Source organism: Dermacentor andersoni, chromosome 5, assembly GCF_023375885.2.
Source record: "Dermacentor andersoni chromosome 5, qqDerAnde1_hic_scaffold, whole genome shotgun sequence".
NCBI classification, from domain to species: Eukaryota; Metazoa; Arthropoda; class Arachnida; order Ixodida; family Ixodidae; genus Dermacentor; species Dermacentor andersoni.
Window position 1 is genome coordinate 1,675,210 of NC_092818.1, and position 19,229 is coordinate 1,694,438.

A 19,229-nucleotide genomic window follows, 5' to 3' on the forward strand; every position below is an offset into this window, starting at 1 on the left:
CACGTAGTACACAAAACATGGCGACGAGGGTGAGACCGACGCAAGTGGCTTCCCAGGACCGTGGCAGATGCTGACAACAAGCGCGGCAGGCAACCAGGCCATGGCGGCGGAACCTCGAGGACACGGCAACATGTCAAAGGTGGGAAGAATCAGTTGCTTTGATGAGAAGGCCGAAAGTTTTGACTCGTACGTGGAACGGTTCGAGTTGTATGTGGAAGCAATTGAGGTAGCCGACAGCAAGAAATTAGCCGTATTCTTGACGGTCGTAGGACCGAAATCATACGAAATACTGAAAAACCTGCTCGTACCCGATGCGCCGTCCAGTAAAACGTACGATGAAGCTAAAGCGGCTCTGAAGAATCATTACAGTCCCCGGAAAGCCATCAAAACGGAACGGTGCAGATTCAACCACCGCGTACAGTTTGAACACGAAAGCGTGACAGACTTCATACTCCAGCTGAAGAATTTAGCGAGAAGTTGCGCATTCGGTGACTTTCTTGACCAAGCCTTGAGGGACAGGCTCGTAGCGGGGCTGCGATGCGCGGACGCCCAGCGGCAGCTGTTTGCGGCTGACGCCGGGGTTTTGACCTTTGAAGGCGCTTGCAAAATTGCTCTGAACCAGGAAATGGCATCGAAGCAGTCGCAACAAATTAAGTCTGAGGAAGCAGCTCGTCAGACGGACCTGACAGCGGAAAGCAGGCAAATAGGCAAGCTCTCAGGCCAACAACGCCCCGTCAGAGAAAACCGCAGGCGAGGAGTCGCGGCAGAACCAATAGAATGTTTCCGATGTGGAAACAACCACTCGGAAAGAACATGTCGGTACCACAGGTACAAGTGCCACAACTGTGGCACGCAAGGTCATCTCAGGACGATGTGCAGGCGAGGAACCGAACGACGCAAAGAACTAAATTGGGTGGACGACACCACGGAAAAATCGGATAATGATTTGCAGATTTGTAGTATCACCAGCATCAAGTCCGCGTATTATGTTACCGTTGAGGTAGAGGGCCACAACGTGACCATGCAAATAGACAAGGGCACCTCAGTGACGGTGATGCCAAAGGCAATCTATCGGCAGAACTGGGCGCACCTGCCCCTGGAGGCGGTGGCTGATCCGTTAAGAACATACACGGGCGAGCTTGTCCCAGTCCTTGGTTCGGTCGACGTGCAAGTAAAATACAACAAGCAGACTTGCGTCCTTCCCCTGATAATAGTCGATGATGCAGGAAAGCAGTGGTTATGCCTATTGGGAAGAAACTGGCTGAGTCGACTTAAGGTAAATTGGAACGAAGTCGCTGCTGACAGCAGCGTCGTTTCAAAAACTGCCGTCGAGCCCAGTACTCTGCTACTACAACCCAAAGCGACCACTTGCACTCAGTTGCGATGCATCCCAGTACGGTCAGTAGACATTGTCACTGAGCTGAAACAGAAATTTACGCCTGTTTTTTCGAAGCAGTTAGTACCAATTTCCGGGTTCAAAGCGCAAATACTAATAAAACCGGACAGCAAACCCGTGTTCTGCAGAGCACGTAAGGTACCTTCCGCTCTTGTTGAACCAGTGGGAAATAAGCTGGATACTTGGGAGGAAGCAGGCGTCGTGAAGCGGGTAACACGGAGCGATTGGGCAACACCCTTGGTCGCTGTGCCAAAGGACGAAGGGGCAGACGTCCGGTCGTGTGGTGACTATAAGCTCACTGTGAACCCTGTGCTGAAAACAAAGCATTACCCGCTTCCGCTACTAGAAGACTTGTTCGCAGCTTTAGAGGGCTTGAGTGTTTTTTGCGTTTTGGATCTAGCCTCTGCATACCAGCAAGTAGAGCTATGTGAAGACTCCAAGTCACTCTTGACGATAAACACGCATAAAGGGCTCTTCCAATACCAGCGTCTGCCCTTTGGCATTGCAAGCACTCCGGCAGTATTCCAGTCGCTTATGGACAGAATTCTCAGTGGTATTCTTCACGTAGGATGCTACATCGATGATGTAATCATTGGGGGTACCACCACGTCGGACTGTCGCGAGCGGCTAGAACAAGTACTCCAGCGGTTTCAGGCCCACAATGTAACTCTTCAAGAGGAAAAATGCTAGTTTTTTCAAAGGGAAGTTCGGTACCTCGGTCACCGGATATCTGCAGCCGAAATCCAGCCTTTGGGACCAAAGTTAAAGCAATTACGGCTGCGCCAGAACCCTCAAACGCAATGGAATTGAAATCATTCTTGGGCATGGTGACATTTTATTCCAAGTTCATGTCGAACTTGGCGACCGTGGCAGCACCGCTGTACGCTCTTTTAAAGAAAGGCCTGCGGTGGCACTGGTCCAAAGAATGTTCTGCTGCTTTCCACAAAACAAAGAAGCTACTCACGTCGAGCCCAGTACTCTGCTACTACAACCCAAAGCGGCCACTTGCACTCAGTTGCGATGCATCCCAGTACGGACTGGGTGGAGTGATTTCGCATGTGCAACCAAACGGGGACGATAGGCCCATTGCGTTTACCTCTCGAACATTATCATCGGCAGTGGAACGCGCATACTTGCAAATTGAAAGAGAAGCGTTGGCCATAATATATGGGTTGAAAAAGTTTCATCGCTATCTCTACGGCCGTCGTTTTACGCTTTTCACGGACCACCAGCCATTACTCGGCATTCTAGGTGCCTGCAAGCTTATACCAACTTTGGCCGCTGCGCGCATGCAACGATGGGCGCTTATCTTGGCGGGATATCGTTACGAGCTTAAGTATCGGAAAGGGTCCCAAATGGAAGTGCCCGATGCGTTATCGAGATTGCCACTTCCAAGTCAAGCAAAGGATGAAGAGGCCGATTGTTTGGCAGTTTTTGAAACGACGCCACTGTCAGCCAGAGATGTTGCCAAGGCTACCAGACAGGACAAAGTGCTGTGCAAGGTTGCTGAACTCACGCGTAGTGGATGGCCACTGCAAGTAGAAGCCGAGCTACGACTATACCACACCAGACGAATGGAACTATCGCTAGAGCAAGCATGTGTGACATGGGGTAGCAGGGTCGTGGTTCTGCCCAAACTGCAAGAATATGTGTTGGCATTACTGCATGCTGAGCACTCTGGAATAGTCCGAATGAAGATGTTAGCTCGCAGCCTAGTGTGGTGGCCTGGGCTTGACGCAACCATCGAAACCGTCGTGAAAAGTTGCAAAATCTGCCAAGCAACACACAGTAGCGCTCCCCGCGCCCCTTTGGAACCCTGGCCATTTCCCGCTCGCTGCTGGCAAAGAGTACACGTTGATTTTTTCGAGTGCAAAGGCGCTTCATTCTTGCTGTGTGTTGACTCTTATTCGAAGTGGATTGATGTCTTTCACATGAAGTCGACAACGGCCTTGAACACCACTGAACGACGCCTGTCGTTGTGGGGGAAGGAATGTGATAGCGCCGACAGGCGTCGTTCAGTGGTGTTCAAGGCTGTTGTCGACTTCATGTGAAAGACATCAATCCACTTCGAATAAGAGTCAACACACAGCAAGAATGAAGCGCCTTCGCACTCGAAAAAATCAACGTGTGCTCTTTGCCAGCAGCGAGCGGGAAATGGCCAGGGTTCCAAAGGGGCGCGGGGAGTGCTACTCTGCGTTGCTTGGCAGATTTTGCAACTTTTCACGACGGTTTCGATGGCTGCGTCAAGCCCAGGCCACCACACTAGGCCGCGAGCTAACATCTTCATTCGGACTATTTCAGGGTGCTCAGCCTGCAGTAATGCCAACACATATTCTTGCAGTTTGGGCAGAACCACGACCCTGCTACCCCATGCCAGTCATCCCAGCCAGCCATTCCAGAGCACCTGCCGTACGCAGGCCCCCAGACAGTCCCGGCGTGTGTGACCGGGATCACGGCGGGTGTGCACGAGCCAGACCAGCCCATGGAGGGAGACCGTCAGCCAATGGGTCAACAAGAGCATCTTCAAATAAATCCAGAGGATGAGGCAACCGTTCAGCCCACGTTCAGCCCGTTCAATATACCTGTGATATTGCTAACAGATTTTTTTCCTATCTTATCGTTTATTTCCGATGTAGAAACTGTATAATATATGACATTGACTCACTGTTTGCCACGATCTTACTATCCCCTTTTCATGTTTTGTTAGGAGGTCCCCCCGACAGTTGTTACTTCGGGACCTCCGAATGTGTACTTATACCCATCTTGTATTTGTTTTGTCAAAAATAAATATTGATTGATTGATATGATATGACCAGCACGGCCCCTATGCCACGTCACCCGAGCCCCCTGCCGTACCACGTAGAAGTCCACGACAGCGGCACCATCCTGTTCGTTACGAGTCGGAGGACTTTCGCAAAGGAACTTAATTTGTGGGGGAAGGAATGTGATAGCGCCAACAGGCGTCGTTCAGTGTTTGTTATCAGAAGCGGATAAGCAACCGCCAGCGTGTATAAGAAGCACGCGCTGTTCCGAATAAAGCATTCTCTGTTCCGGAGCCCGCTGGTCTTCTTGCTCGTCACGCTGCGCGCCTGGGCACGTCCCCGTCTGCACGTAGTACACAACAATAACCAACCCTTATATAGAGCTTTCATTGATTACGAGAAAGCATTTGATTCAGTCGAAACCTCAGCAGTCATGGAGGCATTACGGAATCATGGTGTAGACAAGCTGTATGTAAAAATACTGAAAAATATCTGTAGCGGCTCCACAGGCACCGTAGTCCTCCATAAAGAAAGCAACAAAATCCCAATAAAGAAAGGCGTCAGGCAGGGAGATACGGTCTCTCCAATGCTATTCACAGCGTGTTTACAGGACGTATTCAGAGACCTGGATCGGGAAGAATTGGGGATAAGAGTTAATGGAGAACACCTTAGTAACTTGCGATTCGCTGATGATATTGCCTTGCTTAGTAACTCAGGGGGCCATTTGCAATGCATACTCACTGACCTGGAGAGGCAAAGCAGAAGAGTTGGTCTAAAAATTAATCTGCAGTAAACTAATGTTTAACAGCCTTGGAAGAGAACGGCAGTTTACGATAGGTAGCGAGGCACTGGAAGTGGTAAAGGAATGCATCTACTTAGGGCAGGTAGTGACCACGGATCCGGATCATGAGACTGAAATAATCGGAAGAATAATGGGCTGGGGTGTGTTTGGCAGGCATTTTCAGGTCATGAACAGCAGGTTGCCACTATCCCTCAAGAGAAAAGCGTATAACAGCTGTATCTTACCAGTACTCACATACGGGGTAGAAACCTGGAGGCTTACGAAAAGGGTTATACTTAAATTGAGGACGACGCAACTAGCTATGGAAAGAAGAATGATGGGTGTAATGTTAAGGGATAAGAAAAGAGGAGATTGGGTGAGGGAACAAACACGAGTTAATGACATCTTAGTTGAAATCAAGAAAAAGAAATGGGTATGGGCAGGACATGTGATGAGGAGGGAAGATAACCGATGGTCATTTAGGGTTATGGACTGGATTCCAAGGGAAGGGAAACGTAGCAGGGGGCGGCAGAAAGTTAGGTGGGTAGATGATATTAAGAAGTTTGCAGGGACGACATGGCCACAATTAGTACATGACCGGGTAGTTGGAGAAGTATGGGAGAGGCCTTTGCCCTGCAGATCAGATCTTGATCTGATCTTGATCTTGATCAGATTCGTCTCCTGCGATAGTTTGCTGAAGTATTCTCTATTAACTCTTATCCCCAATTCTTCCCAATCTAGGTCTCTGAATAGCATTGGAGAGATCGTATCTCCCTGCCTGACGCCTTTCTTTATTGGGATTTTGTTGCTTTCTTTATGGCTGTGGAGCCGCTATAGATATCTTTCAGTATTTTTACATACAGCTCGTCTAACCCTGATTCTGTAATGCCTCCATGACTGCTGAGGTTTTGACTGAATCAAATACTTTCTCGTAATCAATAAAAGCTGTACATAAATGTTCGTTATATTCCGCACATTTCTCTATCACCTGATTGATAGTGTGAATGTGGTCTATTGTTGAGCCTTTACGGAATCCTGCCTGGTCCTTTGACTATCAATTTTTGTCTGTGTTCTAGGGTAAAATGAAGCGCTTACTACAATGCTTCCGTGCGGCATTATCGATCACTGTATAGACCCGTTTAAGGGTCACACTTTCTTTTCACAATTTTGACGAGGTGTGGCCTTTACACGGTACCAAACCTTTTGGTGAAGATTGTGCCGGTGCAGCTGCCGACTTGTGCAAACCCCAGATGTAACATTGCATCAGAGGTCAGCGCACAGCTCTCGCCATCTAGTAGCTGCATGCAAAAGTATGCTGTGTAATCAAGAGTTCGATGAAAACTTGTCTTGTCAGGATTGCTCATTGTCAAGGGTAAAACGGACCCCAACCAGAAACATTAAAAATAAAGAAACCAAGACATTTCGGCTCCTGTACGGGGGCCTTGTTTACAATGAAAGTAATCGAAATGGGGGAAATTATTATGTGCGTGTGAATAGATGGCGCAAGCGGGCATAAACATGAGGAGGGCTGCCATCATTGTGGTTCAGCATAGTGTCAGCAGTTTGGATTAGTAATGACTCGAGATGCAAATGCTTCACACGATGAATGGCTTTGTGGTGACCAGACCCGCGGCCATAGCTAATGGCAATGAAGATACAGTAGCCGCTGTGAGGTGCGTAGGCACACTGCCCACACAGGTCATGCGCTCTCCTTTTTATTGTCCCTCGCGTGCCCCCTGGTGGTGTCAGTTACCATACTTTCTCCCTCCTTAATACAATAGATTAACAGCATATAAGCAGTTACAGTTCAAGGAGAAAACCGAAGCACCGGACGGCGTTCCCTAGTGCTTCAACAAAGCCGAGTTGTGGAAGGAGGCGCGGAGCAATCGGTGCGTGTTGATGTTATGGTGTCACTGGTCTCCAGCTGATAGGGCTTGCCAGATAGTAGTGTTTGACTCTCCAAGCTTGTCGCTGCTTCGGGTAAACCACTGTCAGTTGTACTTCCGGTCGCTTAGGATAAAGTCAAATGTGGTTTTGAGTGTGCTGTAGAAGGGCTGGAGCATCGACGGTTGTGCTGGTCGGGCATCGACTGTGGCCTTACATCATCGTGATGCCGGGTCCATTGTTGCCCGTCATCTAATTGTACCTCCACCTGTGAATTGTGTTGCCTGGTGACTACAGCAAGAATTCAGCTCGGACCTGGCCGAAAATTCCTGGTGAATACTCTGTCTTCTGGTTGTGCTGGCACCCTCAGTTTCGTTCTTTGATCGTAGTCCATCTTCTCAGCGAGTTGTTTCTGGCGGACTGTTTTCCTTAGGTCTGGCTGCAGCAGATCCAATGCAGTCCTCAGCCTCTGTCCCATCAACAGCTCGGATGGGCACTCCCCGGTGACCTTGTCGGGTGTCGACATATATGATAACAGTATTCGTGCAATTTGTGCACGAAGGTCCCCTGGGCCAACTTTCTGTAATTTTACTTTCATAGTTTGAACGGCTCTCTCCACCGCACCATTAGAAGCCAGGTGATAGGGCGGTACCAGCATCCTCTTCACGTCATTATTCTTCCAGAATGTCTCGTACGCTTCACTTGCGAATGCGGGTCCGTTGTCCGATACCACCATGTCTGTGAGCCCCTGATTCGCAAACATAACCCGCATGCCTGCAATCATGCATTCCACTGAGGGTGATGAAACGGGAAAAACTTCAATCCATTTGGAGAATGCATCAATTGAAATAAAAGAATGGGAGTTCCGGTAAGGTCTCACATAGTCCACGTGGATCCTTGACCAGGCCCTGTCTTGGAACGGCCACGGCATCATAGGCATTGGTCTCAATAGTCTCTGTTGTTGGCAGGCGAAGCACTCTTGAATTGTGGTTACGATGCCACTGTCTAACAACGGCCACCACACATGACTTCGGGCGATGGCTTTCATTTTTGTGACCCCAGGGTGGCTCTCGTGCAGTACCTTGAGGACTTCCCCTTGGAGGCTGGAGGGTACCACAACATGGTTTCCCCAGAGCACACAGTTCTGATGCACACTCAACTCATTGAATCGGGACACATACGGCAGGCGAGAGTCTGGTCATGTCTTGAACATGACCAGACCATAAATCCTGTAGCACTCATGACAACACTGGATCTCTTGCAGTGGCTTCTGCAACCACCTTTGATGAAAGGAACTGGGGATAGACACCTTGAAGCATGAATACCTCCGCAGGTGCCCCTGGAGAGCAATCAATTGTCGGCAAGGAGAGTCTACTCAACCCATCTGCATGGGCTATCAGGCTTCCAGGCCTATAGTTCAAACTGTAGCTGTACCCTGCCAGCAGCAATGGCCAGCGAAGAAGCCTCGGCAGGCATGTTTCCGTAATAGGCCTCCCAGCACCTAACAGGCCCAGCAAGTGTTTGTAATCGGTAGCCGCTTCAAATTTTCGTCCCCAGAGATACTGCCTGAACTTTGCGACACCAAACATGAGACCAAGGGCCTCCTTATCCAATTGACTGTAATAATTCTCAGTGGCTGTGAGGCTTCTTGATGCAAAGGCTATCGGCCGCTCTTCTTCAGTAGGCCCTCTCTGTGTCAAGACTGCCCCCAGGCCATGAGGAGAAGCATCAGTGATCAACCCCGTGGGTTTGGAGGGGTTGTAATGGGCCAAGACAGGCGGATGCGAGCAGCTACTTGCTCTTTGCTCAACTGCCGTCCAGCGCTGCTTTGCTCCAGGGGTAAGCAAGCCGTTCAATGGCTGCAGTACATCTGACATGTCGGAGAGAAACATTCTATAGAAGTGCACCAAACCCAAATAACTTTGCAACTCTCTCACATCTCGAGGTTTGGGAGTATTTCCTTGTCACTCACTGATCTTGGGGCCGTGCGGCTGTTGGGAGAGATGGAGTCGGGAGACGCAGGCGAGCACAGCAAACAGATTTTACTAATAACAAACCCAAAATAAAACACATTCAAAACTCAGAACTCGACTGACAAAGATAAACTCCACACATAAATAGCCTAAATATGTCTTTATTCTCCCCTACGTTCGTCCTTAGTGCGTTCAGCGTGAAAGTCCGGCAACCCTGGCCTATGGCCGCACGCTTACAAAAAGGAACGCGCTTACAAGGTTCCGTTGGTGCACGTCACTCCAAGTCCGATGTGCGGAGGCTCTTGGTCACTGTCAGTGCTCCTGCCGACTCTGCTTGTTTTGCATCCTTAGTATCGGCCGGCCAGCTCCTCCGTCTTAGATGCCAGCGTCCCGAACTAAGTTGGTGATGGTGCATTCAGGCCTGCCTGGCTAGGCCTAACACCAGGCTCCGCCGCTGCCTCTCCGAGTGCCGACGAGAAGCCTGGGGGACTATCGTCTGTGCTGGTCTGCCGAAGAAGGGGGATCTAATTCCTGGAGTGCCCGGCACTGCCGTGGGAGGCTGCAGCAGGTCCAGGGAGCCTCGCTCGAACGTCGCCGAGGTTGACGGCCACACCCTGGGTCGCCAGCTTCACAGGCCTGTCCGAACCTCCATGGGTCCCGTTGCCAGTACGAAGCTGGTGCTCCAACCTTCTTGGCCCAAAGCCACGTTGATAATCCCACCTTGGTGCCGCTTCTTCTCCGATCACACCTCGGGTCACGCGCATCGAGGGCTCGCGCCGTTCGGACCGGTCGGCGCACATCGTCCTCTTCTTTTCTTTTTGTGTCCCCTGCCTGTTACATATGACATTCCTACGGCTTCAGTCTTGGCAGGATCTGGATGCAGCCCGGCAGAACTTATTAAGTGGCTCAAGTACTGGACCTCAGGTAACAAAACTTGCATTTTGCAAGTTTCAGCTTCAAGCTGACCTTGTGCAAGTGCTCTAGTACCTTGAAGATGTTTGCCCAATGTTCGTCGTCATTAGCGCCTGTTACGAAGATGTCATCGAAGTAAACTGTGACATGATCAAGACCTCCCAGGAGGCTTTCCATTTCTCATTGAAATATGCCTGGGGTGGAAGCAACCCTAAATAGCAGTCTCGCATATTGAAACAAGCCCTTGGGGGTATCGATAGTGACGAACTCCTGTGACTGTTCTTCCAGCTCGATCTGCTGGTAGGCATCCTTTAGGTCTAGCTCTGCGAACAATTCCTCTACGTGTGGCATGGGATAAGTTTCCACAAGTGCTATGGGATTTACAGTCGGCTTGAAGTCGCCGCATATGCGCAACTGCCCATCTTGTATTAGCACTGGAACGACAGGTGCTGCCCATCTGGCAGTTTTCACTGGTTGCACCATGTCTTAATGGAGAAGTCTCTGCAACGATTTTTCAAACTTGTCTTTCAAAGCGAAAGGCAACCGCCGAGGCTTAAAGAATCTGGGTTTGGCATCTGGTGGCACCAAGATGCGAGCCTCAACCCCACGGATGGTGCCTAACCCATCTGAAAACACCTCTTGAAAACGGTCCACAGCTTCTTCCGCAGACGCCACAGGCAAAATAGATTCTAGCCTGCTGATTTACAACTGGAATTGCTTCATCCAACTTCTACCAAACAATGCTGGGCACTGCCCCTTTACCACAAATAGAGGTAGCCGTCTCTCCTACTCCCCAAGCATTAAGCGGCCACAAGCTTTCCGGCGACTGGTCGCGTGTCTCCGCAAAAACTCCTCACCTGTACGTTGGATAGTTCCAAGGCGGCTAATGGTAACAGTTGCGGGAACTTTGTTTCACTTATGGTTGACACTGGTGCCCATATCAAGTTCTATCTCTAGTCATCATCATCAGCCTGGTTATGCCCACTGCAGAGCAAAGGCCTCTCCCATACTTCTCCAACTACCTCGATCATGTACTAATTGTGGCCATGTTGTCCCTGCAAACTTCCTAATCTCATCCGCCCACCTAACCTTCTGCCTCCTCCTGCTACGCTTCCAGTTTCTTCCGTTCCCTCCTCAAGTCTAGGGTTATTAGAGTTCTTACCATCCCATGGTTACTGCAGCGCACTTTGCCGAGAACGTCCACATCTTTTATGACGCCAGGGTTAGCGCAGAGTATAAAGTCTATTTCTTTTCTAGTCTAGCCATTCGGGCTCCTCCACATCCACTTTCAACTATCCCGTTTGCGGAAGAAGGTATTCATTATCCGCATATTGTTCTCTCCTGGAAACTCTACTAATAACTCTTTCGTGCTATTCCTAGAGCCTATGCCATATTCCTCCACTGACTTGTCTCCAGCCTGCTTCTTGCCTACCTTGGCATTGAAGTCTCCCATCAGTATAGTGCATTTCGTTTTGACTTTACCCATCGCCGATTCCACGTCTTCATAGAAGCTTTCGACTTCCTGGTCATCATGACTGGATGTAGGGGCGTAGACCTGTATGACCTTCATTTTGTACCTCTTATTAGGTTTCACAACAAGACCTGCCACCCTCTCAATAATGCTATAGAATTCCTGTATGTTACCAGCTATATCCTTATTAATCAGGAATCTGACTCCTAGTTCTCGTCTCTCCGCTAAGCCCCGGTAGCACAGAACGTGCCTGCTTTTTAGCACTGTATATGCTTCTTTCGTCCTCCTAACTTCACTGAGCCCTATTATATCCCATTTACTGCCCTCTAATTCCTCCAGTAGCACTGCTAGACTCTCCTCATTAGATAATGTTCTAGCATTGAAAGTTGCTAGGTTCAGATTCCAATGGCGGCCTGTCCAGAACCAGGGATTCTTAGCACCCTCTGCTGCGTCGCAGGTCAGACCGCCGCCGTGGTGAGTTGCTTTGCAGCTGCTGGGGACTGAGGGCCACGGTTTGATTGTTGTGTTCATATAGGAGGTTGTGGCCAAGTACTGCAGCAGGGTGGCCAATCCTGCTCTGGTGAGGGAATGCATTACTGGTTCTGGTCACCAGGATCAGGCCACACTCCAGGCCTGTTTATGCAATTTTATCAACACGCAGATTTAAAAAAAAAAAACCGTGGAAGATTGCGCTGCACCGGGATTCGAACCACGGTCCTCTTGCACTCAAGGCGCATGTTCTACATTTACGCCATCGCTGCGCTATCCATCTCTTGTGGAACCCCGTTAATGATAACCGCATGTGGAACCCCGTTAATGATAACCGCAATGCACATAGGCGCTGGCCTAGCCGCCTGAAGTGCCCAAAGGTCATACGCTTCTGGCGTTTCACTCGCTCTGGATGCCCCAAGCACTTCATCGACGGTGTTCACGTGCCTCGAATCTGCGCACCGCGCCTTTCTATTTACTAACTCGCTATCACTTTTGCACACACTTGCCAGATGCCCTTGCCGCCCGTATTCGTAGCAAACTGAGTTGGTGTGTTGGCTCCGACGCGCTTGATGGGCACCGGCGCAGCTGAAACACCCACATTCACAACGCCTAGGTTGCACTATGTTTGTTGCCCCCATGACAGTTCTGCTTATCTCATGAGAAAAACTTGAAAGTTGCTACCACTTCCAACACCTTTGGCACGAAGTGGTTGGTGAGGGCCTCAAAAATTGCCACTAAGTTTGCTGCGGCAGGTTTCTCCGGTTCCAGTAGGCTTCGCAGCAAGGAATACATCGTGGCCCCACAACACCTTAGAAATACAGCCGTTTTCTTACCATCTGGCACGTCGTTCACAGTCAGGAACAGTTCCACCCGCTCTCGGTATTCGGTCCAGTCTGCAGTGCCTGCGTTAAACTTGTCTATCTTTCCTATGACTCGCATGCTACCTATGTGTGGGCGTAGGCGCACTGCCCACACAGGTCATGCGCTCTGCTTTTTATTGTCCATTGCCCGCCCCCTGCTGGTGTCAGTTACCACAGACTTCCAAATCTTTTCCTAGGTCTTTAGGAGAACTTCAGGTTTGTTGTGAATGCTGTATGAGCGATGTAGCGACGGAATGTTTGTGGCAGGCAGGATGAATTGACATGAAGCTTAAGTAGCATCCCGTGTGCATAGGTTTTTGGACATTTGGAAGCCATACATCTTGAACTTTCATGCAACAACTATCCTACTGCATTTGTGGCTTCAGTGCAGTGCCACCTATCTCACCTGTCTAGTGCTTCCTCTGCCACACTTGCTCCTTGTAAACATGCTGTGATATCTTATGCTCCCTGTACTAGCAAGGCCCTAGCCCGTATACTTCATTCTTTTGATGTGCACGTTGCATATGTGCCAGTGAAAAAGCAGAAAAATGTGCTTGTAGATGTCAGAGACAAGCTTCTGAAAGAAAGGTACCCAGGTGTTGTGTATAATTATGCAAAAAAGAGGTGAGGCGTGCAGACGGGACACAAGAGTAGAGAAGTGGACAACACGAACGCCGTGTTGTCCACTTGGCGTTCATGTTGTCCACTTCTCTGCTCTTGTGTCCTGTCTGCACGCCTCACCTCTTTTTTGCATAATGAATCCTTACCAGCTAGCTCAGCTTTCTGTCGTTCTGTTGTGTATAACATTCCTTGTGCAAACTGTAGTTACGTCTACATCGGCGACACAGGCAATTTACAAAGGTGCATCAAGGAACACTGTCATGATGTCAAAAAACAATAAGTTTCTTCTAATGCTCTTGCCGAGCATGTTGTAACAGAAGGACATGATATTGACTGGGTTGGGTGCATGTGCTAGTCATTGAAAGCAATCTAACCTCACGTTTCCATCTCAAGTTATTACTGATCTAAACTGCTGATACCACGCTGAATCGCAATGATGGCAGCCTTCCTTCCGTTTATGCCTGCTGTTTGCGCCATCTATTCATATTTACATAATCATCTCCCCCCTTTCGTTTACTTTCATTGTGAACAAGGCCCCTGTATGGGAGCCAAAACGTCTTGGTTTCTTTTCTTTTAATGTTTTTGGTCGGTGTCTGTTTTACCCTCAAATATAACTATGCCTATAACTATAACAATGAAGAGAACAGCAGTTTACAGTAGGTAGCGAGGCACTGGAAGTAGTAAGGGAATACATCTACTTAGGGCAGGTAGTCACCGCGGATCCAGATCATGAGGCTGAAATAATCGGAAGAATGGGCTGGGGTGCGTTTGGCAGGCATTCTCAGATCATGAACAGCAGGTTGCTATTATCCCTCAAGAGAAAAGTGTATAACAGCTGTGTCTTACCAGTACTCACATACGGGGCAGAAACCTGAAGGCTTACGAAAAGGGTTCTACTTAAGTTAAGGACGACGCAATGAGCTATGGAAAGAAGAATGATAGGTGTAACGTTAAGGGATAAGAAAAGAGCAGATTGGGTGAGGGAACAAACGCGAGTTAATGACATCTTAGTTGAAATCAAGAAAAAGAAATGGGCATGGGCAGGACATGTAATGAGGAGGGAAGATAACCGATGGTCATTAAGGGTTACGGACTGGATTCCAAGGGACGGGAAGCGTAGCAGGAGGAGGCAGAAGGTTAGGTGGGCGGATGAGATTAGGAAGTTTGCAGGGACAGCATGGCCACAATTAGTACGTGACCGGGGTAGTTGGAGAAGTATGGGAGAGGCCTTTGCCCTGCAGTGGGCGTAACCAGGCTGATGACGATGATGACAATTCATGTTTGAGAGGGTGGTGCAGCGCAGAGCTACAGGCACAGCCCATTTGTGTTCAGAGGGGTGGAAGGGCAACACAAGGGAGTCACGCGGAGAAAGCTGGAAAATGAGTGCATGGCGGCTGTTGGGGCAGCAGGCCATCGTGCAGCGGCTCGAATTCCTCATTCCTCAGCGAATTCCTCAGCGAAAGCTTTACTGGCTGCAAACTTGCGATTTCGCTGTGTCGGTGCTCCGAGGAGGCACATGACGTCACAAAGCGCACCTCGCCACAAATATTTCTCTCTCTCTCTTGCTCCCTAGTCACTACTGCGCATACGCCACTAGTAGCACTGTGCCACAGGTGTTCCGCCGCTGTGCCACGCCTTTCTGCTGCTGCCATTTGGTATGACGTCACACCGCATTCTTCGTCGTTGCGCTCGCCTCCGCTCGCTTCGCCAGCTGTGTCGCATGCCTGATAACATGTCGGAGGATTGAAAATTAGAGCTCGCGTGTACCGTAACCACAGTTGAGGCAGCAGTATGGACGGCGACAATTCTGATAAGCAGGAGAAGGCCTGGAATAATACATCGAAACGAGATGATGAAGAAATGAATCGCCCAGGAAACAGACGAACAGCGCGCCGAACAACTGGCTAAACGCCGCAACATAGCTAGACAACCAGACTCACCTGGACTTGCAATGAAGATTAACCAAGGCTAACCATGCTATGCCTTTGCTTTCGCTAAGTATATCCTGGCATAGCCAAGCTAAGGCACTGCCAATTTTCTTTTCAAGGATTTCGCATTTCACTACCTTTTGGCACGGACACCAGCAGCCAGACTTCATCGTTATAACCGATAATGCGGTATTGAGGCATTGAAGTAAGCAGGGTATTTCACCATAGAAAACATAGAAAGGTTGACGGTGCAGCAGCTTCTCATTGTTATAACCAAAATATTGTTAAAACCGGTATTGTTATAAATGGGTTTGACTGTACTATCACTTTGACACCATACAACATGTGGAAATATCATACCACTGACAATCTTCAAAATTGAATTAAGATGTCATGTTGTTACAGTGTAATTGAGCAACCTATTTCATTCATTATTTGCCTGAGTTAATACATGCTGCTAAAAGCAACGAGAGTCAGCTTTGAGGATCGATGCATATTAACGAGTAACTGTTTCATTGTCGTATCACACCTGATTTCACAGTACAGTTAAGCCTCATTTTAACCAAGTCGGTAAAAGTGGCCCTTTACTTCATTATATCGGAACTTTGTTTGACTGAAATTCATATTTTTTGCAATTAAGTAAAGTCACCGACTAAATTTTTGTATTGTGAAAAGGGCTGGAAATTTTCCGATATATCAAGCAATTGGAAAATACGAATATCAATTAGAAAAAGATCATTTTGGTGAACTTGAGAGTTGACAACCAAAGATACGGTTTCATGTCGTGTCGACGATATCTTTGTGTTAGTACTACAAAGCCAAGCCTGCAACACCTTCGTGTCCACTCCACCGTCGCGGCTGATAGGGGTCTTGCCCAACAATGGCAAGACCCCTATGCCCATGGCCATTTCATTTTCTTGATTTCAACTAAGATGTCATTAACTTGTGTTTGTTCCCTCACCCAATCTGCCCTTTTCTTATCCCTTAACATTACACCCATCACTCTTCTTTCCATAGCTTGTTGCGTCGTCCGCAATTTAAGTAGAACCCTTTTCGTAAGCCTCCAGGTTTCTGCCCCTGAAACACGTCTGCAAGCTTCGTGTAAAGCATGCAAGCCTGACGGACATAGGATTTTCTTGTGCAAGCCAGTGAGAAGTACGTGGCGACATGCTTGTCGCGATCTTGCCTCAGCGTTTCTTCTGGACTTCTCAAGCTAACAGGCTGCCGTAGAAGCCTCCTCGTGTTTTTTTCAAAGCCCATTTTAGGGCCACTAAAGCGATGTCTCGACGGAGCTCACATATCGCTTGCCGCCCATGAGCCCTCTTTGAGGTTGTTATAGCAGTCTCATTTTTTAATGCCGACAGCTGCGGCTTGTTGCACGCGATCTGAGCACCCAGAAAGCGGTTAAAGGAGTGGACATAATCAGCAGCCAGATGGGGGAAGGTGGTGAGGAGGGGCACTGGCGTCCCTGCCATCCCCCTATTTTGATTTTTGTCGTCCAACCCGGTTATAACAGTGAAATTTTTGTGGTACTTGAATATTGTTATAAGTGGGTTTGAGTGTACTTCTATTAATGTTGTTGCTGTCTTGTGTTTACTGACATGCAAGTTCTTGCGTTATTGCAGTTCCTGCAGTAGGAGTCTCATGTTATGCTTGCACGATAGCAGGTCTGAATGAATGAAGGCTGGCGAGTAGCCAAATGCGGATGATCCTTTGCAGGGGCTGATCTCGCGCCTTTATGAGACGTTCCTTGTGCTCACCCTGGGGGCTGCCCTGCTCTTTGGCATGACCTTCCTGCTGTCAGCCATCTTGGACTATGGCCGGTCCAGCATCCACTCTTTCTTTGGTGCGTTGGCTCCACACAGAGCCAGTGCTGTGCCCATTATATGTGCTTAATTTAAGCACTGCCACCTGTATGCAGCCAGCAGAATAGTTTCTAGACAGGCTTGTTGGTACAATGACATAATATGGCAAACAATATTCGTGTCGTTTGTTCCCTTCATCTTTTGGCCCGTTTTTGCCATGTTTGCCATATTATGTCTTCCAGTCACAGTCACGTGTCGAAGTTGCCTTTTGTTGCTGTCACTTTTCACTAGTGATACATTGCTTTCTTCTATGTGCAAAACCTGCTCTTGTGGCTATTGCTTCCAAACGCAAGACTGATGGCTTGATTTTGAGTCAGGCATTTCCATTGGGGTGGAATGGAAGAACTAGCATTGAGTTCAGATATAAGAACACCAAGAGGTCAAAATTAATTCTGACCCCTGTCATGAAACACATGCACTGCTGTGACCTCATATGAGTTTAGCTGCCAGCACAGAAAGCCCATTGTTATGACACTGCACATAGTAGGCAAGTTCACTAAAATAAGATTTTGAGTACAGTAGAACCTTGTCGATACGTTTTAGAAAAAAGCACGAGAAGTTCTAACTGGATAAACGTATGCTCTGAATTGACTCAAATAATTAGTAGGCTCAACTGTAGTTGACATCTACGCAACGCAAATGGTTGCCGCATGACACCGAGCTGCTGAGGCCCGAGACGCATGCAGTTTTTTTGGCTTCGACATGCTTACGTTAATGCTCCTCGTATTCATGCGTCAGCAGCCTCTTAAGTGAGGCACTTTGGTAGTAAGTTCTGAGTGCTCGGCGCGAATCATTGTGGCACGAGATGCCGATGCATGTCGAGCTGGTGAGGCCAGAATGTCCTGAGATGCGCATCGTCGTTTTTGTAATGTGTGGTGTTTCCAAAACTAAATTTAGCCGCTGGACTTTGCCAGAATACAATTCCGCTCGAGGAAAAACTTGGCGCTCACTTCGGGCTGCCTGCAACAGAGAATGGCGCTTTGTTTGGATTATTACCTTCTAAAAGCATACAGTAACCTTCCAAGCTTCCTCCACACATGCTGCGACACAGATAGGTTAAGAAGCTTATTGCAATAAGGCTGGTGGCAATAGTTTTGAATGTGGTGGGCAACGACCCATAAGGAGATTTGCTGGTACCGGAATAGGAAACGAAGTGTACGCCACCATTTTCATGTGACTTGGGTGGGTGAGTACTGCAGGGAAACTGAGTGGCTATGTTCTCAATCGCTTGCCCCTTTTCTTGTATACAGGGGATATAGTGGCCAGAAGACGTGTCATATGTTTGCAATTTGAGTTTGTACTAGAGGTTACTGCTGAAAGTGTTTTCCGGGAACGTTTCAATCGGCAAAAAAGAAGTGCAACTGTATCAGGTCATTTTTTGTGTTCTCGATCCCGAATGTTGGTGATTGGAAATCGAACGAAACAGGATTGTATCAAGGAGGTTCTGCTGTATATACTATGCAAAGAAGTAACTTCTTTATTTGATATTCACTCCAGTAGAGGGCTAATCGCTGAAAAATATTAACTCGTTCCTTCAAAGTTACTTTGACATCTCTTGGAACTCACTAGTCTTACAATGCTTCAAACAAAAAAAAAAGCTGATTTTTAATTTTAAATTCTCTTCAGTGGCAAAATAGTCACTGAAAAACAGAGCAATGAGATTAAATGTTGCTTTATTGGGTGCATACAATCATAAATTTAAAGAACCCACATTACTGAACCAGTGTGGAGAAACAAAAAAAAACATTGATAGACAACTTTGCTGAAAATTGTTTGTGACTCATAAAGATAAGGATGGGCAGTGGATGGAATCAGGAGGAAGGTCATCCTAATCTGTTGCTGCTCAAACAAAGAACGAACCTAAAACAGTCAGATTGGGCATGCCAAGTGTCACCCGTGAATTGCTATACCATTGTGGATTTTTTTCCTAACTACAGATATTGCAGTGCTGCATAAAGGCTTTTCTGAAAATATTTTTTCTGAAAGGGAAAATATACACGTACACTTATTGTGTGTACTGGGCAAGGGAACAAGAGTTCAGGATAGCAAGTCAGACTCTAGAGTCTGTGAAGGAGTACGTTTACCTAGGTCAACTAATCACAGGGAACCCTGACCATAAGAGGGAAATTCACAGAACAATAAAAATGGGTTGGATCGCATACGGCAGATATTATGAGCTCCTGACTGGAAGCTTACCGTTATCACTGAAAAGGAAGGTATACAATCAGTGCATTTTACCGGTGCTGACATATGTTGCAGATACTTGGAGACTGACAAAGAAGCT

The 19,229-nt window shown here is 48.1% G+C and overlaps 1 protein-coding gene across 4 annotated transcripts in view; it reads left to right on the top strand.

Annotated features, from left to right (window-relative positions):
- Positions 1-19,229, top strand: part of lili (LMBR1-like protein) — a 242,845-nt gene that overhangs the window by 71,996 nt on the left and 151,620 nt on the right. For all 4 annotated transcript variants that reach the window (XM_050177344.2, XM_055070089.1, XM_055070088.1 and 1 more), the window contains one exon: positions 16,800-16,926. In XM_050177344.2, coding sequence (XP_050033301.1) covers positions 16,800-16,926 — 127 coding nt within the window. The remainder of the gene's footprint in view (positions 1-16,799; positions 16,927-19,229) is intronic.